This window comes from Melanerpes formicivorus, unplaced genomic scaffold, assembly GCF_026170545.1.
Source record: "Melanerpes formicivorus ecotype bairdi unplaced genomic scaffold, bMelFor1.0.p_v2 SCAF_17, whole genome shotgun sequence".
Lineage (NCBI taxonomy): Eukaryota > Metazoa > Chordata > Aves > Piciformes > Picidae > Melanerpes > Melanerpes formicivorus.
Genome location: NW_027142369.1, coordinates 5,758,673 through 5,782,650, shown reverse-complemented (window position 1 = coordinate 5,782,650; position 23,978 = coordinate 5,758,673). Strand labels below are relative to the sequence as shown.

General features: G+C 36.6%; 1 protein-coding gene across 3 annotated transcripts in view; it reads left to right on the top strand.

Annotated features, from left to right (window-relative positions):
* RPS6KA5 (ribosomal protein S6 kinase A5) overlaps positions 1–23,978 on the top strand; it is a 77,295-nt gene that overhangs the window by 38,941 nt on the left and 14,376 nt on the right. For 2 of the 3 annotated variants that reach the window (XM_068148775.1, XM_068148777.1), the window contains exons 6-12: positions 5,358–5,441; positions 7,975–8,078; positions 15,687–15,837; positions 17,248–17,409; positions 18,696–18,821; positions 19,527–19,660; positions 22,561–22,654. In XM_068148775.1, the coding sequence (XP_068004876.1) occupies positions 5,358–5,441; positions 7,975–8,078; positions 15,687–15,837; positions 17,248–17,409; positions 18,696–18,821; positions 19,527–19,660; positions 22,561–22,654 (855 nt within the window). Of the gene's footprint in view, positions 1–4,572; positions 4,659–5,357; positions 5,442–7,974; positions 8,079–15,686; positions 15,838–17,247; positions 17,410–18,695; positions 18,822–19,526; positions 19,661–22,560; positions 22,655–23,978 lie in introns of those variants that run through there. The other variant, XM_068148778.1, reaches the window with a different exon arrangement.

Below are 23,978 nucleotides of genomic sequence, written 5' to 3'. Positions count from 1 at the left end.
AACAGTTAACTGTCTAGCTACCGCTGCATATGTTGCTAAATGGATTTTACATTGCTGTAGGGTAGGATGTCTACTTTCAAGACACATTCTTGCATTGTAGTAGTGACTGTTTCTCTGTTACTCAGTTGTTGTTTTTTTCTGTAGATATGATTAATTTGATTCGTTTCTGCAGAGAAATGGAGTTGTTTTCTCTTGCTTGCCTTTATGGGTTTTTTTTTGGCAATTGGCAATGTGCCTGTTTTACTTGGTGAGGGAACTCCCTAGAGAACTCTGAAAGCGTAAGTCCTGTATGTCTCCCAGGACAAAAGTTTACATAGATGCTTTCTACAACTTCAGGTAGTTTCAAATGCCTGCAAAGTATTCCTTGGTTATAAGTCAGGGCAAAGTGGTGATACCACAAGATCGTGTGCAAGACTTCCATCTTTGTCTCAACACTTAGTTGAATTCTGAAGCTAGTGGGTTTTGATCTGTGGAAATGGTGTAATTTTAGCCAGTGTGCCAAGGCCAATGTACATAGTTTTAGCAAAGACGATACTGCTCTGAGGGGTTTTTCTTTGGTGCGGTGACTGTCTTCCAGGACATATGCTAATCCACATTACACCTCTCCACCTTCAGCAGTCACAGAATTCTAATTCTCTGTCCTAAACATTTCCTGGTTGGAAGACAAATTATGCACACACACCCCTTTTTTTTTTTTTCTTTTGATGAAGGAGTTAGTATTGAAAGTGCCCTTGCAAGTTAAAGTGGTTGTATTTCACTGGGATGCTCAGATCAGTCATAATGTTTGCAAGGAAGTTTGAAAGAGGGCAGTGCACTCTTATTTTTTCAGAATGCCATGAGTGGGAAAAGTTAGAGGTCTACCACGTGTAGTACTGAAGTATTTACTAGAAACAGCCTGGTAATACATAGAGAGGCACATCCACAGTGTCAGTGCATAGCTCAGTGTTAAGGGACTTCAACTTGTTTTTCTAATTTAAGATGGATGGTTTAATAAGGTGAACATCCTCACTTTCCAAGTGAGCCTGTCTGTGTTCACTCATAAGAACTCTTAACAAAACTCTTTGTATCAGTGGCTTCATGAAAAGTTTTTGCACTCTTAAGCAGTTAGCTGCTTTGAACTATCCACTTAGTATACATGTAGTATTCCATAAACATTTAGAAATTATGCTGAACTTGATAAAGAATGTTTGAAGACTGAAGACCATCTTCAGATTATCTGTAAACATGGAAACACTGCTAATTTGGGATAAACATAGCACCACTCTTTCAAAGATGATTATCATATTATCATATTGAGTTATTAGAAATGGATGAGCCACACTTCTGTCTCTTTATGGTAGTGTCTGATTCCTCGCTGTACTGCAACTCAGAAGAGGGAACCATGATCTGTAAGGTGTGCATGCTGAGTGAGGGAAGAAAATGAATATTCTGTAATATGCAAATTATGCTTAAATTCAAGTATTTGCAAGATATGTGTCTAGTGAGAATTCACCTGGAGGTAATCCAAATCCAGCTGTTGTTTAATAACTTCCTTTCTTGTCTTGCATCTCCCAACATAGAAGTGTTAATAATGCCAATCCTGGAATTTGGATCCATGTTATGAAGTTGAATGAAATATAAATTTTGAGGGGGCAAAATACAAAATAGGGTTTGTTTGTGGCTTCTGAAATTTCATTTGTGAGTTAAACGTGATTGTACAAATGAATGGTGAGATGCAGTTTACAGTAACTTTCTGTCACAGAATGTTTGATGTTGGAAGGGACTTCTGGAGGTCATCTAGTTCAAACCCCCCCTCAGAGTTAGTGAGAGCCAGTTGTGTGCTACCATGTCCAGAAGCCTTGTGAATGTTAACAAGAAGAGTGACTCCACTACCTTTCTGGGCAAGCTGTGCCAGCACTCCTTCAGAGAAGGACCTGGAATTCCTGGTGAACAAGAGGCTGGCCATGAGCAATCGAGGTACATTAGAAGAGCATGGCCAGCAGGTCAAGGGAGATTCTCTTCCCCTCTGCCCTGGTGAGGCTGGATCTGGAGTACTGTGTCCAATTCTGGGCTCTCAAATTCAAGAGTGATGGGGAACTACTAGATAGATTCCAGTGGAGGCCCACGAGGATCATTAGGATACTGGAGCATCTCTCATATATGGAAAGGCTGAGATACCTGGGAGTCTTTAGCCTGGAAAAGAAAAGACAGAGGGCATCTTAGAAATGCATATATATCTAAAGGGTGGAGGTCATGAGGATGGGGCTGCACTCTTTGTAGTGGCCAGTGATATCACTTCTCACAAGTCACAACTGACTGGACAAGAGGAAATGGTATCAAGTTATACCAGGGTAAATTTAGGTTAGGTATTAGGAAAAACTTCTGTACCAAAAGGGTTATCAAAAGCTGGAACAGGCTACCCAGGGAAGTGGTTGAATTGCTAACCCTGGGCATATTTAAAAGCTGTCTAGATACGGTGCTCAAAGATACAGTGTAGTAATAGCTCTGGTAGAGTTAGATAGTGGTTTGACTTGATGATTTTGAAGGTCCTTTACAACCCTAGTGATTTCTGTGACAAGGGGCAATGAGTACAGCCTAGAACACAGGAGGTTTCATTTGAATTAAAGGAGAAACTTCTTTACTTTGAGGATCATGGAGCCCTGGAACAGGCTACCCAGAGAGGTTGTGGAGCATCCTCTGGAGGCTTTCAAAACCCACCTGGATGTGTTCCTGTGCAACCTTATCTAGGTGAACCTGTGTTAGCAGGAGGGTTGGATTAGATGGTTGCCAGAGGTGCCTTCCAACCCCTAGCATTCTGGGATGCTGAGCTCTTCTGAGGGCAAATCTATGTCAGTTTGTAGTCAAATCAGAATGTTTCGGTTTCAATCAGTTGGCTTTGTTAATGTTCTAAGGAGTGCTTTAGTCCTCTGAACTTCATGTACAGTTGAGTCAGAAGCTACAACTAGTTTCTTAATGGGCTCCCTATAACAGTCCATAAGCTGGATCCAACATAGCTTCTGGAATGTGATCCTAGTATGTGTAATGGCAAACCAGTGTTTGTTATGAAGAAACTTCTCATGAGTCCATTGTTTTTATTTCCTACTTAATGATGAGTTCCATATACTATTTAATTTCTTGCTAAGAATTCCACTTGTTATAATTATCTGCTTTCCTCTTGACTCTGTTCAGCCTTGAATTTCAGCTGTAGATCACTTCTAAATGGAAAAGGATAAAAGAGGTATAGGATACAAGTTCTTACCTATGTGGATTAGAAATTGGTTTTTTTCTAAACCTTGTTACAAACATATTTCAAAATATTTTCAATTTATAGATGCCTGTTTGTGACTTACAGTGTGAGTTTTTGATATTGAAGTTTAAAAATAAGAAATTATATTAAATTATATAATAACATGTTTTTAAACCTCAGAAGTTATTTCAGGGGGTTTAAACACTGAATTTTGCGAAGGACAAAACAATATCTCAGATGTTCATTTAAGAAACAAAGCTAATATTCAAATAGTCTTTCAGAAATTCCATTTCTCATAGTAAAAGCTAAAATTATTATGAAAGGTAAAATCTAAAATCAGAACCACAAATTATGTATAGTAAGGGTTATAATTGTTCCTCAAAAAAAGCTACTGTTCTGAAATGTTTAGTGGGCCTTTTCACCAGCAAAACGTACCTGAGATCCTAAGGGTTCTGCTGTACCACTGTGTATGTTCAAATAAAGCTCCCCAGTCTATTTCTTGTCACTGTAGTGTTCTGTAGCCTAGCTTTATTACAAAACATGGAGACAAAGAAGACATAATTGTGTGGATGATGTGCTGAATTTGATGCTAACTAAATGATAACAGTTTTAATCTGTTTCTTTTGATATGTTGGCATTATAAATGGTTTTCATCAGTCTCAACTTGGCTGCATTTTCTTTACTCTTTGGAGAGGTAACAAGTGAAGAAAAGTTCCATTTTAAAAATTTTCGCTCCCCTTCCTTTTCCTTCTTTCCCTTTTCCCCTTCTTCCTGTCCTCCCAGCTGAAGGAAAAATGAGGAGAGGGATACATGAATAGCTTTATATTGGCTGAAACCACGATGCAGGGCTAGGAATTTCTGAAATATTTTTTTGGTTTTGCTTTTTTTCACACGAATTTTTCTTTTAGCTAACAGGTATTGGGAAAGATAATCAGAGAAACAATATCAGAAGACAATGGAATCATGAAAAGTTTATTACTTTATGGTTTTGTCTCAGAAGTTAATATTTCAAGTTAATATTTGAACAAAATGAGACCTATAACTATTTTAAACTCAGAATTTTACACCCCAAAACCAGTCACAGTATATGTATTTTAATAAATCCAGTTTATTAATATGCTGTTGGACTGTTTAATTTTCATGCCTCAGGGTAGCACTGAGCACTATTTCTACTTTTATAAGATTCCTCTCATTAGTGTAGCTCATTCTTTTATATAGCACCTGTTTTAAACTCCAAATTTGAATCTACATATGTAAAACCTGACTTTTGAAATATTTGCTTTTTTGAACACTCTTCTTTAAAGGACCTATCAGGATCTCTCCCCAAAATGCTAGAAGCTTGAAGGATAAGGGAGGAACAGTGTTGCATGGCCCATACACATGTGCTTTCGTCATTAGCAAGGTACAGCATGACCTCATGTTGACCTCAAAGGTAAATGCTAATAGGGAACAATTATACATGCCTGTGAAAAGAGCTTAGCTTTGCACATAATCAAGACAGTAACTTCAGTGTGTAGAATAAAACTAGTTTTACAACTCTGTCTCTCTGCCTTTCTCTTTCTCTCTCTTGTCTCTCTCCAAGTCATTTCTTGAGAGAATGTTGTGGGTTTTATGTATATGTTTGTGTTGCAAAATAAAATGCTTTTCTAGAGGTCACAATAAATTCCTAAATAAGGGGAACCCAAAGGAACTTGTATCTAGTGTAGTCAAATTGTACATCTTACAATCAGATGCTCATTTTAATGGAAAGGTTACATTTGTTGTCTATAGAGTATTGATGTTGCAGCCTTCAGAATGTCTGTATTGCCATGGGGAATCTTGTGTAGTTCTGAAATAAATAGATCATTTAGACCTACGGGAAAGGTTTTTAAGTAACATTATGTTAATTTTTGTGTGTTTACCTTGGGCTGCCACACAAACCTTTGACATTTTATTTTTTTGTAGAAGACTGTAAATATTCTGTAGCATTATGTGATACATCTCTACATATGATGGAATATGATTTAGCTAACAGTTTTGAGCTATATGGAGAAGAATTGCTACCAGCATCTTGGATCTGTTAGCCATATCTGTCCCATGTTTTTTGTACAATGTAATTGACCTGGATTTTGCTGTATTTTTTTTTTGCTAGAATGAGAGAGCATATTCTTTCTGTGGAACAATAGAATACATGGCTCCAGATATTGTAAAAGGGGGAGATACAGGACATGACAAGGTATGTTGTATCTAAGCTTGTTACTAAAAAGAAATTCTTTTGGTAACACTGTTGTTCAGCTTGAGGGGTTTTTGTAAAATGTGTTAGTGTCTTATATAAATATGCCCCATTTCAGATTCTCCTAAAATAGATTATTGCCTATATTTAAAAACATCAGTATGGTGTATTGTCAGGTTTTAATCTTAAGCAAAAAGGATCTTTATAAAACTATTTAAGGTCTTCTGTTCTAAACATGCAGTGGGACAAAAAAACTTAGCTGACACTTCCTTTTAAATGCAAAAAAAAATATTACCCAGTGTGGAAAAATGATAGTTTTGTGGCAAATTTTGATGCATTTTTAATTGTATGTCAGGGAAATCTCTTATCTTTCTTGAAGGATGGAGTGGGTTCTTAATTATATTAATGTTATAAATATTCTCATTATAAAAATTCTTTCTGTTTGGCTTGAGGATCAAGTTTTGTTGTGCATCAAAGTGTCAGTATTTGATTGGAAAGATCAAGACAACTGTAATTCACAGATAATCGAGTCCAAAAAAAGCCTGCTCCCCAGAAGAATTCTGCACTGTTCCTAGATAAAATCTTCTGATTGCTCATTTTACTGAGAAGCTTTGGAGAGTACTTAATTTCTAGGCGTTTTGTTATTTCTGTAGCTTGAGTTGGGGGTTACACCTTTTCTATTGGGGGTTACAGAATGTATTTAATCACAGTTCCTCTTCTAACAGCTCTTTCATGCACTGGAAAATGTTACATCACTTTCCATCTCCTTTTTCTAGACTAGGTGCACTCCGTCTTACTTTTGCCAGAGAAGGTTCTTTCTTCACATTCTCTATGCAATTTTCTTCTCTTTTGGTCTGAGTTTGCCTGTGTATTTCTTTGGGGAGAGAGCACTGTAGTCAGCAGGTTGTTTTAGCTAAGAGCTGGCAGTTTGAAGAACTGCAGAATGATCACCTCCCTGATTCTGTTGAACAAAATAGAAAGTGCATTGTCTTTTTACTTAGTCATTGTGTCACACCTACTTTGTATTCCACTATAATTTCTGCATCTTTTTATATCATATTGCTTGCCTAGTCATTATGAAAAATGTAATTTTACAAACATGAATCGAAGCTTTTCTCTCCCCTTTTTCTTAGTTTAGTCTTGCCATTTTCAGCACATCTCTCCAATGTGTCAGTCACTGAATTACAATGCAGTCTTCTTATGTGATTACAAATTCAACATTAAAGCTGATTTAAAGAGGGACCTTTTTTATTGTTGACTGCTTCTATGTGAAGCTTTCATTAGATGTAGTGCAGAGCCATACAGTATTCTACAAGAAACAGCTGCACAATTTGATACTAATTGTTAGTTGACAAATAAGGGTGATCATACAGTTACCTCTGTGATGGTAATTGTTTACACCCCTGTGATGGTAATTGTTTACACCTCTGTGATGGTAACTGTTTACACCACATACTCTTTGCCTTACTGTTGGCAAAGTCATGCAATGCAGTGTTAGAAGTCAAAGATCTTCACTTAAAAAAGGAAGTTGCCGTAGTATGCTATGCTCTCGTTAATGACTTCTAGATAGCTGTATTGTTTGTCTAAAAGACTTGCTCTAGTATTTCAGTATTTTTTTTAAAAATTGATTTCTGATTCTGCAGCTCCCCTTTTCTTTTGGAAAAACTCATTCCAAGGGAAAAAAATAAAATCCTTGGGATTTTCTCTCATCATTATGCATTTGCAAAGATAATCACTAACAGTACGGAGACTTCTTCAACAAGTTCTTCTAGAAGCTTTTGGCTGAATATATGAAAAATCCCAAAGGAAAAAAATCTAAAGTATGAGGCCAAATTGGCATAATTTCACTGTCTTCCAGTATCATATTAATGTTGTCAACATAAGTAAAGCAGAACTTCTGTTTCATTGATTTGCAAATTCCATGGGAGTAAAAGGGAGCAGTTCAAACACCTATAGTTAAATTCATTTGGTTGAAATGACTGAATTGCTTCCTTTTACTATTCACAATAGCATCATTTCTTTTGAAATAGAGAAATATTTTGTAACTTTTGAGGTATTAGAAAGAACAAAAGATAAAAATTTGTAGTGTTTTCAGGTGCCCTGATTGACTGTTACCTATGCCTTTAAATTGTGCTTTTTCAGAGTTCCTTGGTGTCATTCTCCAGTTCCTAAAGGCTCAGATTTCAATACTTCTGATATTTTGAGTATGTTTTAGAGTTCTTAAAACTTCATAATGGTGAAAACGAAAATTATTTGGGGTGTAGGGAGGCAAGCGGAAGGAGCTTTGGTAGTCAGTGAAAAAAGTTCAGGTTGAGAGATCAGTTGAAGGAGCTAAGTGGAGAGATTTAAAAATAAAATTAGTTTAACGTAGCAAACCTCCAATCAGTACTTCAATTGTTATGCTTTACTGTATCCAGTTTTGCCTTTGTATCGATAGATGAGCTCTTCTTTACTAGTTGCTTTCTGGGTACTTTGTTTCTTCCTTTGTAACAATTGTACTTCAACATATCAGACATAAATTACTGTTGTTCTATAGGCTGTTGATTGGTGGAGTGTCGGTGTTCTTATGTATGAATTATTAACTGGAGCATCACCATTTACAGTTGATGGAGAGAAGAATTCCCAAGCAGAGATTTCGAGGTAAGGTTCAAAACAGTAAAGTGTACATACTTGCTCGCAAAATGATGCTTGTGCCATAATATATGCTTGCTGAGAGTTTTCTATAGTAGCATTTTAGATGCTCCAGTTCTGTTTAAGAGAATGACATCTTGAAGCAGATAGGTTTTATTAACGTCAGCAGGTTATTAAAGTAATACAACTGATCTCTACAAAAGACATGTTTTATTTAAACTGTGTTGGAACCACAGCTTTTTAGATATTTAACCCTGTTGCACATTTACTTTGAAAAGTATGTCAAATAAAATACGAAATTATATGTGAATGTAATGCTCACATTCAAAATATTGATATGTAATGAAACATACTTAGCTAGGGAGGTTTTTGTCGGTTCTTGCTAGGTCACTGAGGCTACAAGTATAAAATGTCAGAATGTACTCTCACCTCTGTCACAGGTAATACCAAATTTATTAGTCTATAATGTGGGACGAAGAATGTGATCCCTTCTAGCAATACTTGCATATGTGAGAAGAAATGAATACGATAATATAATAACATATAGCATTCCTATGTTTTACATGTAAGCTTTTATGTTTAGTAAACTGCACTTTTTTTTGCTTTCAGTACCTATGTGAAAACATTGTGGCATTTAAAAAAGACAAAACAAGAGGCTTGCCCCAAACAGATCAGTGAAATGTGTCCCCCAGATGAGCATTTCCTGTTGCTGGATTTCTCTTGGAGCAGGAAGTTCAGGATTTAAATTGCACAACTTGATAATTGCTGCCAAGATTAGCTTGTAGGTCCAATTCCCAAACTTAGTGTTTTTTGTACCTATTGGAATACATTACCATTACCATTAACATTACCATGGTTTTGACCCTCATCTGAAGTAATTTGATATTTAAGGTTTTAATAGTTGCATCAACAATTTGGATTATTTTACTTCAGGTACAAATTCAGATAATTTCTTGAAAGGTTGAGGCCTCTTTATTGGTCTCTAGGTCTCTAGACAAAATATGAGGGGGAGAGTGGAATCCATTAACAAAAAAGATGTTCAGAACTTGATCCTCTTGATCATTAAATGAACTCCTTCTGACCTATTTAAGTTCAGACATTTTGTGGATTGCCTACCTATGCCATGCTTAAATTTGTCAAAAGACTCCCAGGATTTACTGAATGGAACTCTGAAGGAGTTCTTGGTCTGAATTTTACAGATAAGCATTTTATCCAAAATCTTGGCAACCTTTAACATGTATTCTACAGGATTTGACTGTCTTTTGGTAGGTCCTTGTGTGTTCTTTCATATATTAATCTTTCTGATAATCTAAGATTAAATTCAAAGCCAAGAAACTGCAAGGTTGCTAATGTCCATCCTTTAATGGCTAATAACCTAATTTCTGATCTAGGTTTAGTTCTGCAAGCTTACTGTGTTATTGCTCAGTATGCTTTTGTTCTGGTTGGTGTTCACGGTACACATTTATAGACAACAATCTTGTAGTCTTTCAGCTTATGTTTTGGTAAGTTTAGATGGTAAATGCGTACAGTTTTCTGCCTGTTACTCAGTCTTCTTGTTTCCAGAAAAAGCCTTTTTGTAACTCAGATTGTGTTACTCTTTCTTCTATATGGACAATTTATTCTTGTTGATATTTCAAGAGGATGTTATTTAATGAAAGTAATAATTTGCCATCTGGAAAAAATACAGTCTTCTCTTTCTTTTGAGTTCCTCTGTTGATGGCAATGGCCTGATAGATGTAATTCCTTCTCCTTTTCTGTTGCTTCCCATGATAAGCCCCTAGTTTATACCTGAAATCTCATTAGTCCCAACTATGACTGCATTTCAAACTTGATCACATCTCTGCTATTACATAAATACTCATAAGACTCATGCTTTCTGAATCCTTTCCATTGACAGCAGTATCTATGCTGGTTGACGCCTGTTTTGTGTGTTTGTGGTTCATTATGTAATTAATGTTATGCTCATTTTAAGCATGCAGCTCAGCATATGAGAACACTGCTGTTTTCTCTGTCCTGGCTGCTACACTGAGTCACATGGACCTTTCTGGGGAATAGTGGTTGCTGTGTGCCTTGGGGAGTGACAGGAGTGTGTTTAGGGCTTTGCTTGAGGTTAGGGTATAGCAGGCAGGTGTGAGGTATCTGCAGGTGGTAGCACTTCTTCAGCCCAGACCGAAGGTAAGTAGAGTAGGGAGAAGGACATCTTTGATGGTTGAAAGAAAACCTTATTCTAATGATTTCAGGGGACTGTGTACAGTTTGCTAAGACTTAGGAAGCTGTTGAGCTACTCACTTGAGAATATACTTGAGAGAAATGATCCGCTCTTCAAAACATACTAGCTTTCTAAATTTAGGAATTCTTATTACTGTATTAGTGGCTTTTCAGAAATGCCCTCTTTGTCTCTGCGGTGAGTAAACTGAGCTCTTTTGAGAAATAAAGCTGAATTTTCAGTACCTGTCTTTATCCTGAGCCTGCCTGGCCTAGAAGCTATGATCTTTGTTTCCTTTTTTCTTTGATAATTTTGTCACTGAAGGTACATTTGCAATTTACACTTAATGTTAATTCTTTCAGTTATGTCTGCAGCCTTTTCTGTGTTTTTCTGATGAAAGCAGAGTTTCCACAGCCTTTGATTTTTCTGAGTTTAAGGAGATAAGTCATCTTCTAAATGAATCCAGGTCCTCCTTTTATTTTACCTGGGTGTTGCACAGTGGCTCTCTGCTGTTAAATTTGACCGTGAACCTCTGTTCTGAGATACCTCTCTAATGAACTCTTCAGTTCTCCTGTCAGATATAGTTACTGTGTGGTCATATCTTTTCTTACACTTCGTGATAAGAGATTGTGTTCAGTTCTTTTACCATAAACTTTGTGACAACACTGGGAACTTCTCTTTCATAATGAGAAATTGAAGTGCATACTTTAAATTATCATACGTCTCTGTTTCTGAAGACTCTTGTTCACACGCTTGTTCACATCTCTGGTGAAGAATACAATACACTGGCCGCAAGTTTCTTACCTGCTTTTTAAAACTACAAGCTAGCACAGATCGTTGGTGACCACTCTGCAAGTTTTTCATAACAAATTGAGTGATTTTCTTAGGTGATGAGTCAGGCTCAGCAGCCTGCACGTGTTACACAGGAGTGGCTCTGAAGATGCTGGTAAAGAGGAGGAGCATCTGAAGGTTAAGGTGTAATTTCTCTACTGTGTTATCCCCTCCACTAAAGATTAAGCATTTCCTCCTTCTCCTTCAGTCCGTAGTATTTATGGGAGAAATCCATCAGGCCATACTGCTGAAACACAATGCCAGTGGTGTTAGCTCCTGACTCTGTGTGGTCTGCCATAGAGAAGAATAAAATGTAAGTCATCCAGAACTTCAAATTGATAACTTCCTTGACCTATGTAAGGGATGGTTTTGCTCGAAGTACTTTCAGAGTATTCTCATGAACAGGGGTAATATCAGTTCATCCCAGCTCAAAGGGGTAGACTAGAAGAAGGCAGAAAATACAGTGGAGTAGTCAAGTAGTCCTTTGGCAGCTTTGAGCACAGTTGCTACTGGTAATACTTCAATTCTTCATGCTTACTTCTGTCACTATTACTGCATCATATAAGCATGAAATAGAGGGTGGAGGTGATTCAGAAATGGAAAGGAAGGTTAATGTTAAAGGCCATAGCCTCTTTTAAGAAGTGCAAACATCCTGTGAAGAACTTTTCACATATACAGCTTGCTTTCTTTGAACGCTTGATGGGCTACAGTCAGAGCTTTGAGTGACTTAAACTTCAGTACCCTTCACAAGTGTTGTGCCACAGAAGTCAGACTCTCTTTACTTGATAAAGCCATTTGATTAGTCTTCAATGATTTTGCATTTTTACATGTTGTGTGAGACCATATGGTCTTTCTTTTCTAGCAGCTTGCTTTCCATCCTTGTTAATGTGTATAGAACTTCACATATTTCAGTTCCCTGATAACTGGAAATAGCTCCTGGAACTATTTAAAGAAATTAGCTTCCTTCTTCACTACTTCTGTAGTGCAGTTCTGTCAGCCAGTCCAGTGCATCATGAGTGTTTTATAGTATCAACCAACCTCGAAAGTATTTCTGAACGAATGCTACTGGCACATATAAATACAGCTTACATGGAGTCTGCTTGTGCAGCAAAATGCTGCCTTCTGTACAGTGGGCTCTAGCAGGGTTAACAGATGGAAGATATCCCTCAGTATAATCGTAGCTAGAATTTAACATAGCTAATTACCACTTTATTGTTAAATCTGTGTATAGAAGTAAATAATTACAAACAATAATCTTGGCAAAAGGCAGCAATTGTTATTATGTTGCCACATAAGTTTTCCACTAGATAAAACACGGTGTTATATCAAACTATTATTTTGACAGATACAATTTTTATAGCGTGTTCTTACCCCAGAGAATTTAAGGAGTAGTTTCCCTGCAAGAGTGGAATGTCTAGTAGCACAAAAAGTTACTTTGTAAATCTCGGCTACATCTGAGACTCTTTGCTCAGTTACCACATCAACAGTTGCATTTCCCAGGATGACTGAATACATGTGGTATGTCACTGGAAGTTTGCAGTTAGAAGGATGAGACTTACTAGTGTGGCTGCAAAAGTAGTTCTTTTGGCTAAGAACTTTCTGGTAACTTTGCAATGCAGAGTTCTATAAAAGACTTTCCAATCCTTATGTTTGTTTCACTCTCTTGTGTGAATGTTTGTGTTTGCATCAGAAGCCTGAGACACGGGTAAGAATTTTATTGCTAGTGCATATCAGCATCACCAGTACAGAGACTGATCTTCTGAGCCTGCACAGAAAAATTGTACTAATTTGTTCTCTTCATTACCTGTATTACAAATCATCCCAGTTCAGCATCTTCTTTCCAGAGAGATTTTCAATTTTTTATCTGACTTGACTGTCTGTAATCTCTGACATTTTTCAGACAAGAAAGTGCACTAAAATTTCTCTTTTGCATTCTAAGGACATCCCAGAGTCTGAATCCTATTCCTTCAGAAATAATTTCTTAAAAGTACTGACTTAGGGTGGGTTTTTCCCCCTTCTGAGAGTCCAGAAACAACTTGTCTCTTTCCTGGATCTTTGTTATGTACCATTCTGGTTCTCTCATCAGAAAGGTTGATAAAATATGTTTCCTTGAAGTTCTATAAATTCAAACTAAGAAGGCATTGTAGATTTTGTTGGATCTCCTGTAAAACCAGTAATTTTGCTATCAAGATGTCCTGTCTTCTGTCTTACAACAGGAAAGTTTTCTTACTTCCTTACCCGCTTCCCCTTTCTGAAACTGGATGATTTCTGAAGAGGCTGAATCTTTACTTCTTCACCAGGCCTACAGTGTAAGAATCCTCTTGTTCAGTGATGTTTAAATTTGGCATTAACATCCCTAATTAAGGAACCATTTGGCAATATTTTGCTGCCTTCTCATTTTCTGTAAAGTGAAGTGTGTCCCGAAATTGAAGACAAGGCTTACGGTTGCTGTTACTTCTGCTAGCAGAGTGGCTGTGATTTATACATTTACTGGCAGAACATCCTTACATCATTTGGAGGTAGAATCCATTTGAAAAGATAGACTGCGTTTTCCTGAATCATTTCAGTGTTGTTTAAACCAAGGGTTTATCTTGCTTTGTCCTTTTGTTTGCTGGAAATGGAATACTACATCAGTAAAGCAGCCCCTGGGATATGTGCATGTTGGACATGGTTTTGTACTCTCACGCTGACTGGACAAGATTATTTAGAAAACAATCTGTTTACATCTATTTTTGGAGTAATCCAAGAAGTTACATATTTCAAGATAAAAAATTTCCCATGGGATAGATGACTCTAAGGATATGTCATGCTGTAATTTTAAACAAAATTTAGAAATGTCCTGCAGTAATTGACTTAAGCTCTGTCAGAGACAATTGAGATCTTAGTGCTGTCACAACCTTGTAAATTTCAGCTTCACAGTCTCTCATAGTTTCAGAGTCTTTCAGTCTGTTTAGTGGAGGCACTCAAAGTCCTTCTATTCATTGTGCTTTCTGAAGTCACTACAGTTACAGTATGCATACGGCTATATAGACACCAAGTTGAACATGAGCCAGCAATGTATTCTTGTGGCAGATGCAGCAGAGACCCTAGGCTGCATTAGGAAAAATATCAGCAATTGAAAGAGATCATCTTTCCTCTCTACTCAGCAGTAGTGATTTCCAAGCTTTAGTACAGTGCACAGTTCATGTCTTCATAGTACAAGAGAGACATAAATACACTGCAGAGAGTACAGCAAAGGGCCAAAAAGGAAATGAATGTACCGAAATGCATGAGGAAAGACGGAGAGCTGGAACTGCCGCCCTCATCAGTGTATATAAATGTCTGAAGAAAGGGTGCTAAGAAAGAGGAGCCAGGCTCTTTTCAGCAGTACCCAGTGCCAGGACTAGAGGCAGTGGGCAAAGCCTGAAACACAGGAGGTTCCTGCCCTTTGCACATAAGGAAACTGTTTTTCTCCTGTGCGGGTAATTGAGCACTGTCACAGGTTGCCCAGTAAGGGGATGGAGTCACTCTTCTTGCGAATATTTACAAGGCTTCTGGACATGGTAGTAGGCAAGTGACTCTAGGCAACCCTGACTGAGCTGGGGGTTTGGACCAGACCTCCAGAGTTCCCTTTCAACCATTCTGTGGTTCTGTGTGCTGAATGGTTTTGTGTGTGTGTCTCTTTAAGCCTGTTGACATATCTTTTGTCTATGTTGTCTGTGAGTATCGTCCCAATTTTCCTTCAGTGTCCTTAGCATCAATATCTACATTTGTAGTAGGTGAAGGAAAACTTATCTTCCTCTTCATATAAGACAGTGGGAGCTACACATACAAAAGAAAGCCATTGAAATCTGATTCTGCTTAGGCTTTTAAGATTTTGAACTCCCATTAGCTTTCTTTGGTGGACTTCTTTTCTTGTATTGAAAAAGAGAGAGTGGTCCCTATCCACTTTACCATTTGTCGTTTTGAGAGGAACACTATGTTCCTTACACCCCCTTTTCACTAAGCTGGATAGTCCTAGCCTTTTTCGTGGAGATTCATATGAAAACCATTCTTTATTTCTGATGTGTCTTGTTACTTTTCTCTACAACTTTTCTAGTCATAATGCCTCCTTTGAGAAGAGGGCATGAGCATTGTACACAAGGTGCAGACAAACCTCAAGTGTCTCAAGATGGTTTTTAAGATCTCTTTTGTGTCCGCTGCCCCTCCCCCATCCCCTTCAAATAATTTTTAACATTGGTATTATTTGGGGCTTTTTGAGTGTTGTTAGGCATCAAGTTGATGTCTTTGTGGGCTATACATTGTAGCTATGGGGTTTTGTTTGAACATTAATTGTAAGCCCAGTATGCATGAAATGAGGATTGTTCTTCTTTTGTGGATTAAGTTACATAATTTATCACCTACAGATGTTGTGTTCATGTCTACATTTCTTCAAACCTTACTTTGTTTAAAAACACAAAAGATGGTTTCATATCCTCCTGTCTTTGAGTACAATGGAAGTTTAAGTAAAATGTGAAATGCTACCATTTGTATGGTAGCTCTTTTATTTAACACTCACATTAAATAATTACAAAAGAATTGGGTTTTTATTTGTTTTACAGGAGAATACTAAAAAGTGAGCCACCTTATCCACCAGAAATGAGTGCACTGTCCAAGGATATAATTCAGCGTCTTTTGATGAAAGACCCTAAGAAGAGACTAGGTTGCGGTCCCACTGACGCTGATGAAATCAAACAGCATCCCTTTTTCCAGGTAAAGCAAACAACAGAACTCCCCAGACAGCACTTCCTCCACACTGGTGCCTTTGAAATCCAAATCTAAAGAAATTCAGCTGTTTTGTTAAAAGAATAGTGTCAAGGCATGTTAATTTCATGGGGAATGCATTGAAGTTAGTAATGAGTATCCACGTGCTTGTGTATATGGATTTTGTGCATACTTCTAAGAAGAGCATGGGAGACTTTTAATATTTTATGTCTGTTTCTAACAGATACCTCAAGCAGCCAAAAGACAGGCTATTTAACCCAGAAGTTTTAATGGAAAGCATTTAAATTTTATGTTGTGTGTGTTTTTTTTTCTTTAAAAGAAAGTTTGCCATTAACATTTTTAGTCAGATTTGAATATTAATAAAACTAACTCTTAGAGATAAACATCTCCTAAAAATCAAATCCTTAGCCATGTTTAGTAGATTATAATCCTGCTCAAATTTCAGTGTATTAACATTTGGTTTCAATCACCAAGACTGGATTTGCTTACATCTGAACTGTTCCATCCCTGGTGATTGAAATTGTTTGTGTGCAGTTTGAAAAAAAAACAACAAGCAAACACCCCTCCCACCCCAACCAAAAAACCTCCACAGCAAACATATTTCTGATGCTTCTGAAATTTAATACATTTGAATTAGCATAATTTTTGGTGTATTTAAAATTGGTAGCAAAAATATAGCCTTTAAAATAAATATTTTTAATTCAATTATCATTACATTCAACATTGGCATTATCTGGGCTTTTAAAATTCTGAATTCCTTATCTCTTTTATAGGAGAGTCTAAGTGTTAAGCTTCCTTTAGTCACTGTTTGTTTTGGAATATACTTTATTTCCTCTTACAGTGCTTTCTAATCTTGACTTTGTTTCGGTTCTACTGCTTTGCAGTAATGGGGCCATTTTCTTGTAACTACTGTATCTATGCTTCCCACTTCTAGACATTCATTTAAGTAAGAATCCAGAACCATTATGCTCTCAGGGCTCTGGAAGCTGAGATTAATAATTAAGCCTAGAATCAGCAATGAAAAGTTGAAGATTCTGCATGCATGCATTATGGCTTACCAAAATACAAATATTATTTCCTCTGAAATAGAGGAAGTAATTTAATGGCTGTCACACTAATTGCTTGGCTTATCTCCACTATTAAATTTCTTTATGTTGTTTTTTTTTCCCTTCATTTTTTTTTAAATTAAAAAAATAGAATCTTCTCTGCTTACAAGTAAGTTTGATATTTCTTGCCTTTATCTAAACAAATGAGTAAGGCATAGTTTGAATGCATTTCATATGCCTGTGGTACATAGCAAAATGGAGTTAGGAACGTTTCTGCACAAGTCTCTTTCCAGTATCTGTTTCTTGATGAATTTTCATTTGATGCAAACTTGTTTTCCTGGTTTTGGTTTAGAATATGAATTGGGATGATTTAGCTGCCAAAAAAGTACCAGCTCCTTTTAAACCAGTAATCAGAGATGAGTTGGATGTGAGTAATTTTGCAGAAGAGTTTACAGAAATGGATCCAACATACTCTCCTGCAGCAACCCCTCAGACATCAGAAAGAATATTTCAGGTATTTTAAGAATTCACATTAATTTTTTTAAAAAATACTGAATAATTCCATGTATATACCTAGCTGCTGCCTTTTTTTTTTTTTTTTTTACCTACCACCCTCTAAGTTATTGGAAATTAACTGTCTTTTCTAATCACAGTTCCAGGATTGGTTGTTCAGCAAATGCAAAGTGAGAAATGTGTAAACAGACCAGTTGCAAACATTTGCACTTCCAGGTGTTTCCATTACCCACTGAATGTCCTACTTTCTGGACTAAAGTCAGTCTGTTCTTTGTTGGTTCTTCATATCTTATGAGTCTTGTCATCTTGATTCCTGAGCTACCAGCTTTAACAACAGCAATGTAGTTTCCACATGTCCACATTTTGCTACATTTGAGGTATTCCTTTGGGAAGTGGGAGAGTTCAACTGCAGAGTTGAAAGTGGGCCTTCTGTGTCCTGCAGGAGTGTTCTAATAACTGGAGTACTACATACAGGTCAATAACTAAGCTTTCCTCACCATCTCCTACATGCTGTAAAAGAATGATTCCTCTTGGACTGCACAGTCTGGACGTCAAATGGGCAGAAACAGCTCATGTACAGCCAGCTTGGTACCAAAGCTGCAGAAGTGAACTGCAGTTCAGATTGCTTTCAGTCCTCCCTCTTCTTGTGCATTGTTGTGGGGGTTTTGTTGTTGTTGAGTTTTTTTGTTTCTTTGTTTTATTGTCTGGTTTTGATCAGATTGAAGCTAAACGTACAGGAATATAGCATCATATTTGGGAAGTTGTTAGGCTTGTGGTGATGGTAGCAAGTAATTTATGCCTTTCATAATATGATCTGATTCATCCTGCCCTGATAGTCACAACTGTTGTTGCAATACCAAATCATTAATATGAAGCATTTTTGTTTTGCCAGATAAAATAATTACATCACCCCATAAAAACTATTTCATGCCTTAACTTAAAGATGCTCTAGGAAGCTACCTAGTTTGAAGTATGAGCCTTTATCACTATTGTAGAATAATTGAAGCAGAGCCAGTTTTTTATCATTATGTATGAGAATTTTTGTGTTGTTATTGTTTCATCTGTAACTTTGGAGAATCATATAACTAATTCCAGGGAGATAGCTGTCCACTTTGAACAGGGAAATATCCATCCATCAGTGACTCAGTTATGATTTCTGTATTATGTTCTGAAAATTCTGATTTATTTGAACAATTGTTCTGAAACTTCTAGTGTTTTCTATGCAGTATGACAGTTTGTGTGCAATAATTTCAAACCATGCCCTTTTCTGGTGTCTTCATTTCACAGGGATATTCTTTTGTTGCACCTTCTATTTTGTTTAAACGCAATGCAGCTACAGTCGATCCTCTTCAGTTTTATATGGGGGATGAGCGGCCTGGAACTACAACTATTGCCAGAAGTGCCATGATGAAGGTAATAATATCAAGAGCTGAATTAATTTAATTAACTTGGAACTGCGTATAACTTTCAAAGTAGTAATCACAGATTACAAAGTAGTCATTATTCATTTATCTGTTCTCTCTAATGGCTCTTCAGATGATCCAATAACACAATTTGTGTGTGGCACTGTTAGGAAGTGGTTGAGGTTTAATTTGAAAAATGGGGTGATTGTGTAGTTTTCCAGAAGACTGATGTATAGTAGTAATAGTAATTTTATTCCTGATAGTTCTTATTCAGCCAAACATTGTAGATATTTTCAAAGCTATTTTAATTATATCTGAATTTCTTCTTTGATGTATTTGCCCTGAAGTATGTGTAATTGTGTGAAGCCTTAGAAAAACACATGTTATTGTGATGTCTTAAAACAAGGACATGGTTTTGTGGATAAATAGATGTGCAGCCATATATGATCCCATTTGCCTGAATATTTTGTATCTTAAATTATTGTAGCAGTAATGATTTATTTTGTGATTCTGTTTAATGTAATGTAATATTTACTCTGTTATAATGAGTTCTATACATTTTATTAAGTAGAAGCTAAGATTTCATTTTATCAAAAAAGAGCTCTTTTACAGTTTTAAATGTAGATGAAACAATCTCATGGAACTTTACTCTTTGTTTTTGACTGTGTATACTAAAAGTATTCTGCAGAACTAAATACAGACAGTTTCCTAACAGGACTCTCCATTTTATCATCATTATGAACTGGATCTGAAAGAGAAACCATTGGGAGAAGGAAGTTTTTCCATTTGTCGAAAGTGCTTACACAAGAAAACTAGCCAAGAGTATGCAGTAAAAATAATTAGCAAAAGGTATAAATATTCTGTAAGACAATAAAAATATTTTCTTTGCTTACCCATGGATTAGAATAATGTTTGCTACATTTTTGGAAGTGGAAAATAACTTTAAAAAAATCCTATTTGAAAAATCTACATAAACTTATAGTAATCTCATGATGTTTAAAATATTCTAACATTCTTTTGAAACAAAATGTTGTACTTGTTGGGGAGGACACAAGAAGAATCCTAAAGACTACTTTCCTGATTCTTAATTGCATTCTACCCTAATTTCCCCTTATTTCACTCCTAACCACAGTAAAGTATAAGGCCCTCTTACCTTAAAACCATAGTGAACTGAAGCTAAGCTTATGCCAGCTCCCTTTCCTAAACAACCCAATTGATTTCCTAGGACATTGCTGTTAAGAAGGATCTGTAGTGTGGATTGCCTCAGATTTAATTAATGGTGTGTTTATGTAAGATGAAATTGGGCTATGGAGTTCTAAGTTGTGCCTTGGTTTATGAATGTTCTGAGGAGAACACCACACTAGAGCAGCTGAATTCTTTTGTACATAGGGATCATCTGGTCTTCTTACAGAATAGATACCTCTGGTAATTTCTGCCCAGAGGAAAGTAGGAGGTTCTTTGAGAAGTGGATGGATTTTTAGCTCCATTTTGCAATGTAACATTAGTAATTATGTCCCTAGTGTGTTGTAGAATGTTGCTAGGAAAGTGTCAGTGTTTTTCTATCTGAATGATAACTCACAGCAATCTCTTCTCCAAGATATTTGGCTGTACCTCTGGCTTTCCAGACTCTAGAAGTAATTGTCCACCAGACTTAAGTATTTCATCATCATTTGCTTTTTGGATAGGATAAATTCAAGAATAAGACAACTAATGAGTCAGTTTTGTGAGGTCTGCTATGAATAGTGGAGTCCTACTCAAAACTATTAGTGGAGCCTACAGAGAGATTTGAATGATCAGGCACTACCGGTGGGAATTAACTTGAACATAGGTATATACATAGTGCCATTTTAACATTTGTTGATGTCTTCTCTGTCCTTCAGTTCCTATCAATCTTGTGACTGCTACCTTTTATGTAGATGTCTTTGTGACTAATATCTTCCAGGCTCTCCTATGCTTAGGCCACTGAAACCTACTATAGATATGTATTTTAGGGTCTAAGATACATTAACTAGAATTTTACTCATAATGAGACCTTAGGCAAGTAGTATGCAGTAGACACCTACATTGGGTATTTTAATCTGAAATCCTTTGCCTTCTGTCTGTATTCAAATGTGTTTTTTTCTGCTGTGCACAGAGCTGCAGATCAGTACTCCCATCTCATGCTAATGGATTTTTTGTTTCTCAGTAACAGTGAGAAAAATAGTATTAATTTTTCTCCATAGAACTACACTTTTAGGAATTATGTCCCTAAGTGATATTACTCAGAGGGTCTTTTGCTCTTCCCCCTTCACCTTGGTGGACTAGGCTAAATGATGGTAAGAAGTGGTCTGTATAGACATTGTTTTAATAAAAATCTTTCATACTGTAAATAATACTGCTCTGAGGACCACAGTAGTAACTGTAGCTGTAAGGAAAAGAATGATAGATTTCTAGAATTTTTTTTTGCCTTGAAGTCAGATAATCTTTCACTCCTGCCCACCAAAGGTGTCAAAAAAAGTGAATCCTACACCTTGAGGTGAAATTTCAGATTTGGTGTTGCTTTGTTAGTTTGTGCTGGACTTGCCTCTATCTGACAGTTTGAGGCTGTCTGTGTCTGAAGGCCAATGAACCAGTGGAGTCCTGTAAGCTTGCTTGAGTTACTGTTTTAGAGCTTCCCATTTGTTTTTCATGATATTGTCTGTGTACAATCTGAGATAGTAACTACTTAAAGAGAAGACATTCTCAGAAAAGCCCATGCATAAATTTCAAAGATTTATGTTCATGATACTGAACTTCATCTCTTTCCCAGGCCCATCTTCTCTTGATAGTAATTTACTGGGGAAAGACTATCAGGCTTTTTAATTTCTTAAGGACCTGACATAAATTCGATTTTAAAAAAACATCAGCAAGGATGCAGGTGGAACAGCTTAGTTTGCATGTTGATGATATGAAGCCTGCAGAAAAACAGAATTCTATTGCACAAAACTCTCATCACACTTCTGGTCCTTATTAGAAGAGGAAAATAAAAAGAAGCCCAAAATTAAGAAAATGTGAGAGAGATTCTATCTATGTTATCCATAAGGCCGTTCTCTAAATCAGTAGAGGACTAGGCTTGAAGACAGTTTTGGCAAAAAAAGCCAGCCATTATTTACCTAAAATAAATCAATATATGTACTTAGAGGAAAACAAAGTTTTCTGCTCTCCATTCAAATAGTTTTTGTAATGTTCACCATTTGCACTTTTTTTTTTTTTTTGGCTATTGATTTCAGTACTTGAAAGCATTTTGTGTGATGATTTTTGCTCTGGAGCAGTATCTTCCTATCTATTCCATTTCAGATTTTCACAGTGTTCTGTTTAGAGTTTTATTTATGTAACACAGTTCATATATAAAGGAAGTAGGAGCTCATAATTTCCATACTTGCCCATATAAGAATGGAAAAGAATTTGGCCAATAATCTTGAGTCTTTTAAGATAAAATTGAACTAACAAATATCAGTGGGAACAGAGGTGAAGTCAAATTACCCTGGACTGAGTGAAAAGTTTGGTTTAGATAGAAACTGTAACTGATAGATATTCTGTAATACCACTTCAACTTTTGCTGTAGCAAGTTGCAGTTACATGAATAACTCTTTTATTTGGGTGTGGTTTTTTCACTGTCCTAACTTGCAGGGTTATTAGGTTAAAAAAACAAAACAAAACAACAGATATAACACTTTGAATGTGCCATGACTTAGTAAAATTGGTACAAAATGACTGCTCAATTTTTCCAGAATGGAAGCCAACACCCAGAGAGAAATAACAGCTCTGAAACTCTGCGAAGGACACCCGAATGTAGTGAAGTTACATGAAGTTTATCATGACCAGGTATTTTGAAGAAACTCTAATCAGCACTTCCAAACACATTGCCATGTGTTTTGCCAAGAACTTTTAGGAATTAACCTTACTGTCACGGTGGAGGCCACTTTTTTCCTAAGGATTTTGTCTAGTCAGTACTGAAGATGAAGCAGCAGTTCTGCATTCAAGGGAACTTTCAGTTACTCTCACAAATCAAAAACGTATTTGGAAGAATTGACCCTCGATTCTGTCTCTGGTTCTGTCTATGGTCTACTCTGTTAATCATCATACAATATATTCATGACCCAGTTTCTACATCTGTGGTACTGAGGGAACCTAATCAGTTCCCTTGGATTTGGAAATCTTACATACTAAGATTACATATTTAGCTTTTTAAAATATTTTCTCCCCCTATTAGTTAGCAAAATTATTGGATACTGACCCTGGTTTGAGCGAGAGGTTTGGACCACATGCCCCGTAGAGGTTCCTTCCAAGCTAAACTACTTTGTGATTCTAGTCTGTGATTCTGTAACAGAGGATGGGCTCTCTTGCCTGCCCACATAACCCAGTCTGTTCCTATCATGCTCTTTATGCAAAGACCAGTAAAATGCTCATATGGAGCACTTGTAAAATGATCTGTGAGGATGAAAAATCTGTATTGTAATCTTGAATGACAAGGAAGCCTTGTTTTTTTTGTGTTTATGTGAAGTATGAGTACATGTGTGCAGAACAGGACACTTTTTTCACTTTTTCTTGAGTGAAATAACTATAGTTGGGAATATCTAAAAAGAACCCCAGTTCTTCAGATTGCAACTGAATAAACTACTTGCAACCAGCCGAACCACTGTTTCTTCAGTTGTCTCATGTAGATCCAAGGTGTTATCTGGATACTTAATGCACAAATACTCTGAAAACCAGGACTGATCACAATTTTCTGGCTTTCACATTTCTGAAGTTTGTCTAAAAAAAAAAAAAATACAAATTTTTTAACTTGCTTTGCTATCAGTCTGATCAAATTCTACATTAGTAATGCAACCATAGAAAATTGAGCTGCAGTCTTCTGGTGACCCCCAAGAAGTTTTCTAGCAGAGAAAAGTCTCCTTATCCTTTCTGACTTTGCTGGCCGCTATTCCCAATACATACTGCAGGAAATGGTTTCTTTACAAGCACTACTAGCATGGGACTAGTAGACACACTGTTTTTTCTAAGAAGCTTTCTCACTTTCTGTCCACATAGCTCTGCTTATGTTCCTTGACACTTAAATACTGTGCATCTTCTGTTTCTGACTATTTATTTGATTTTATTTCTTTTTCTTTCTACCTCTCCTTTGCTTGCAAATACTACTTTTGTTACT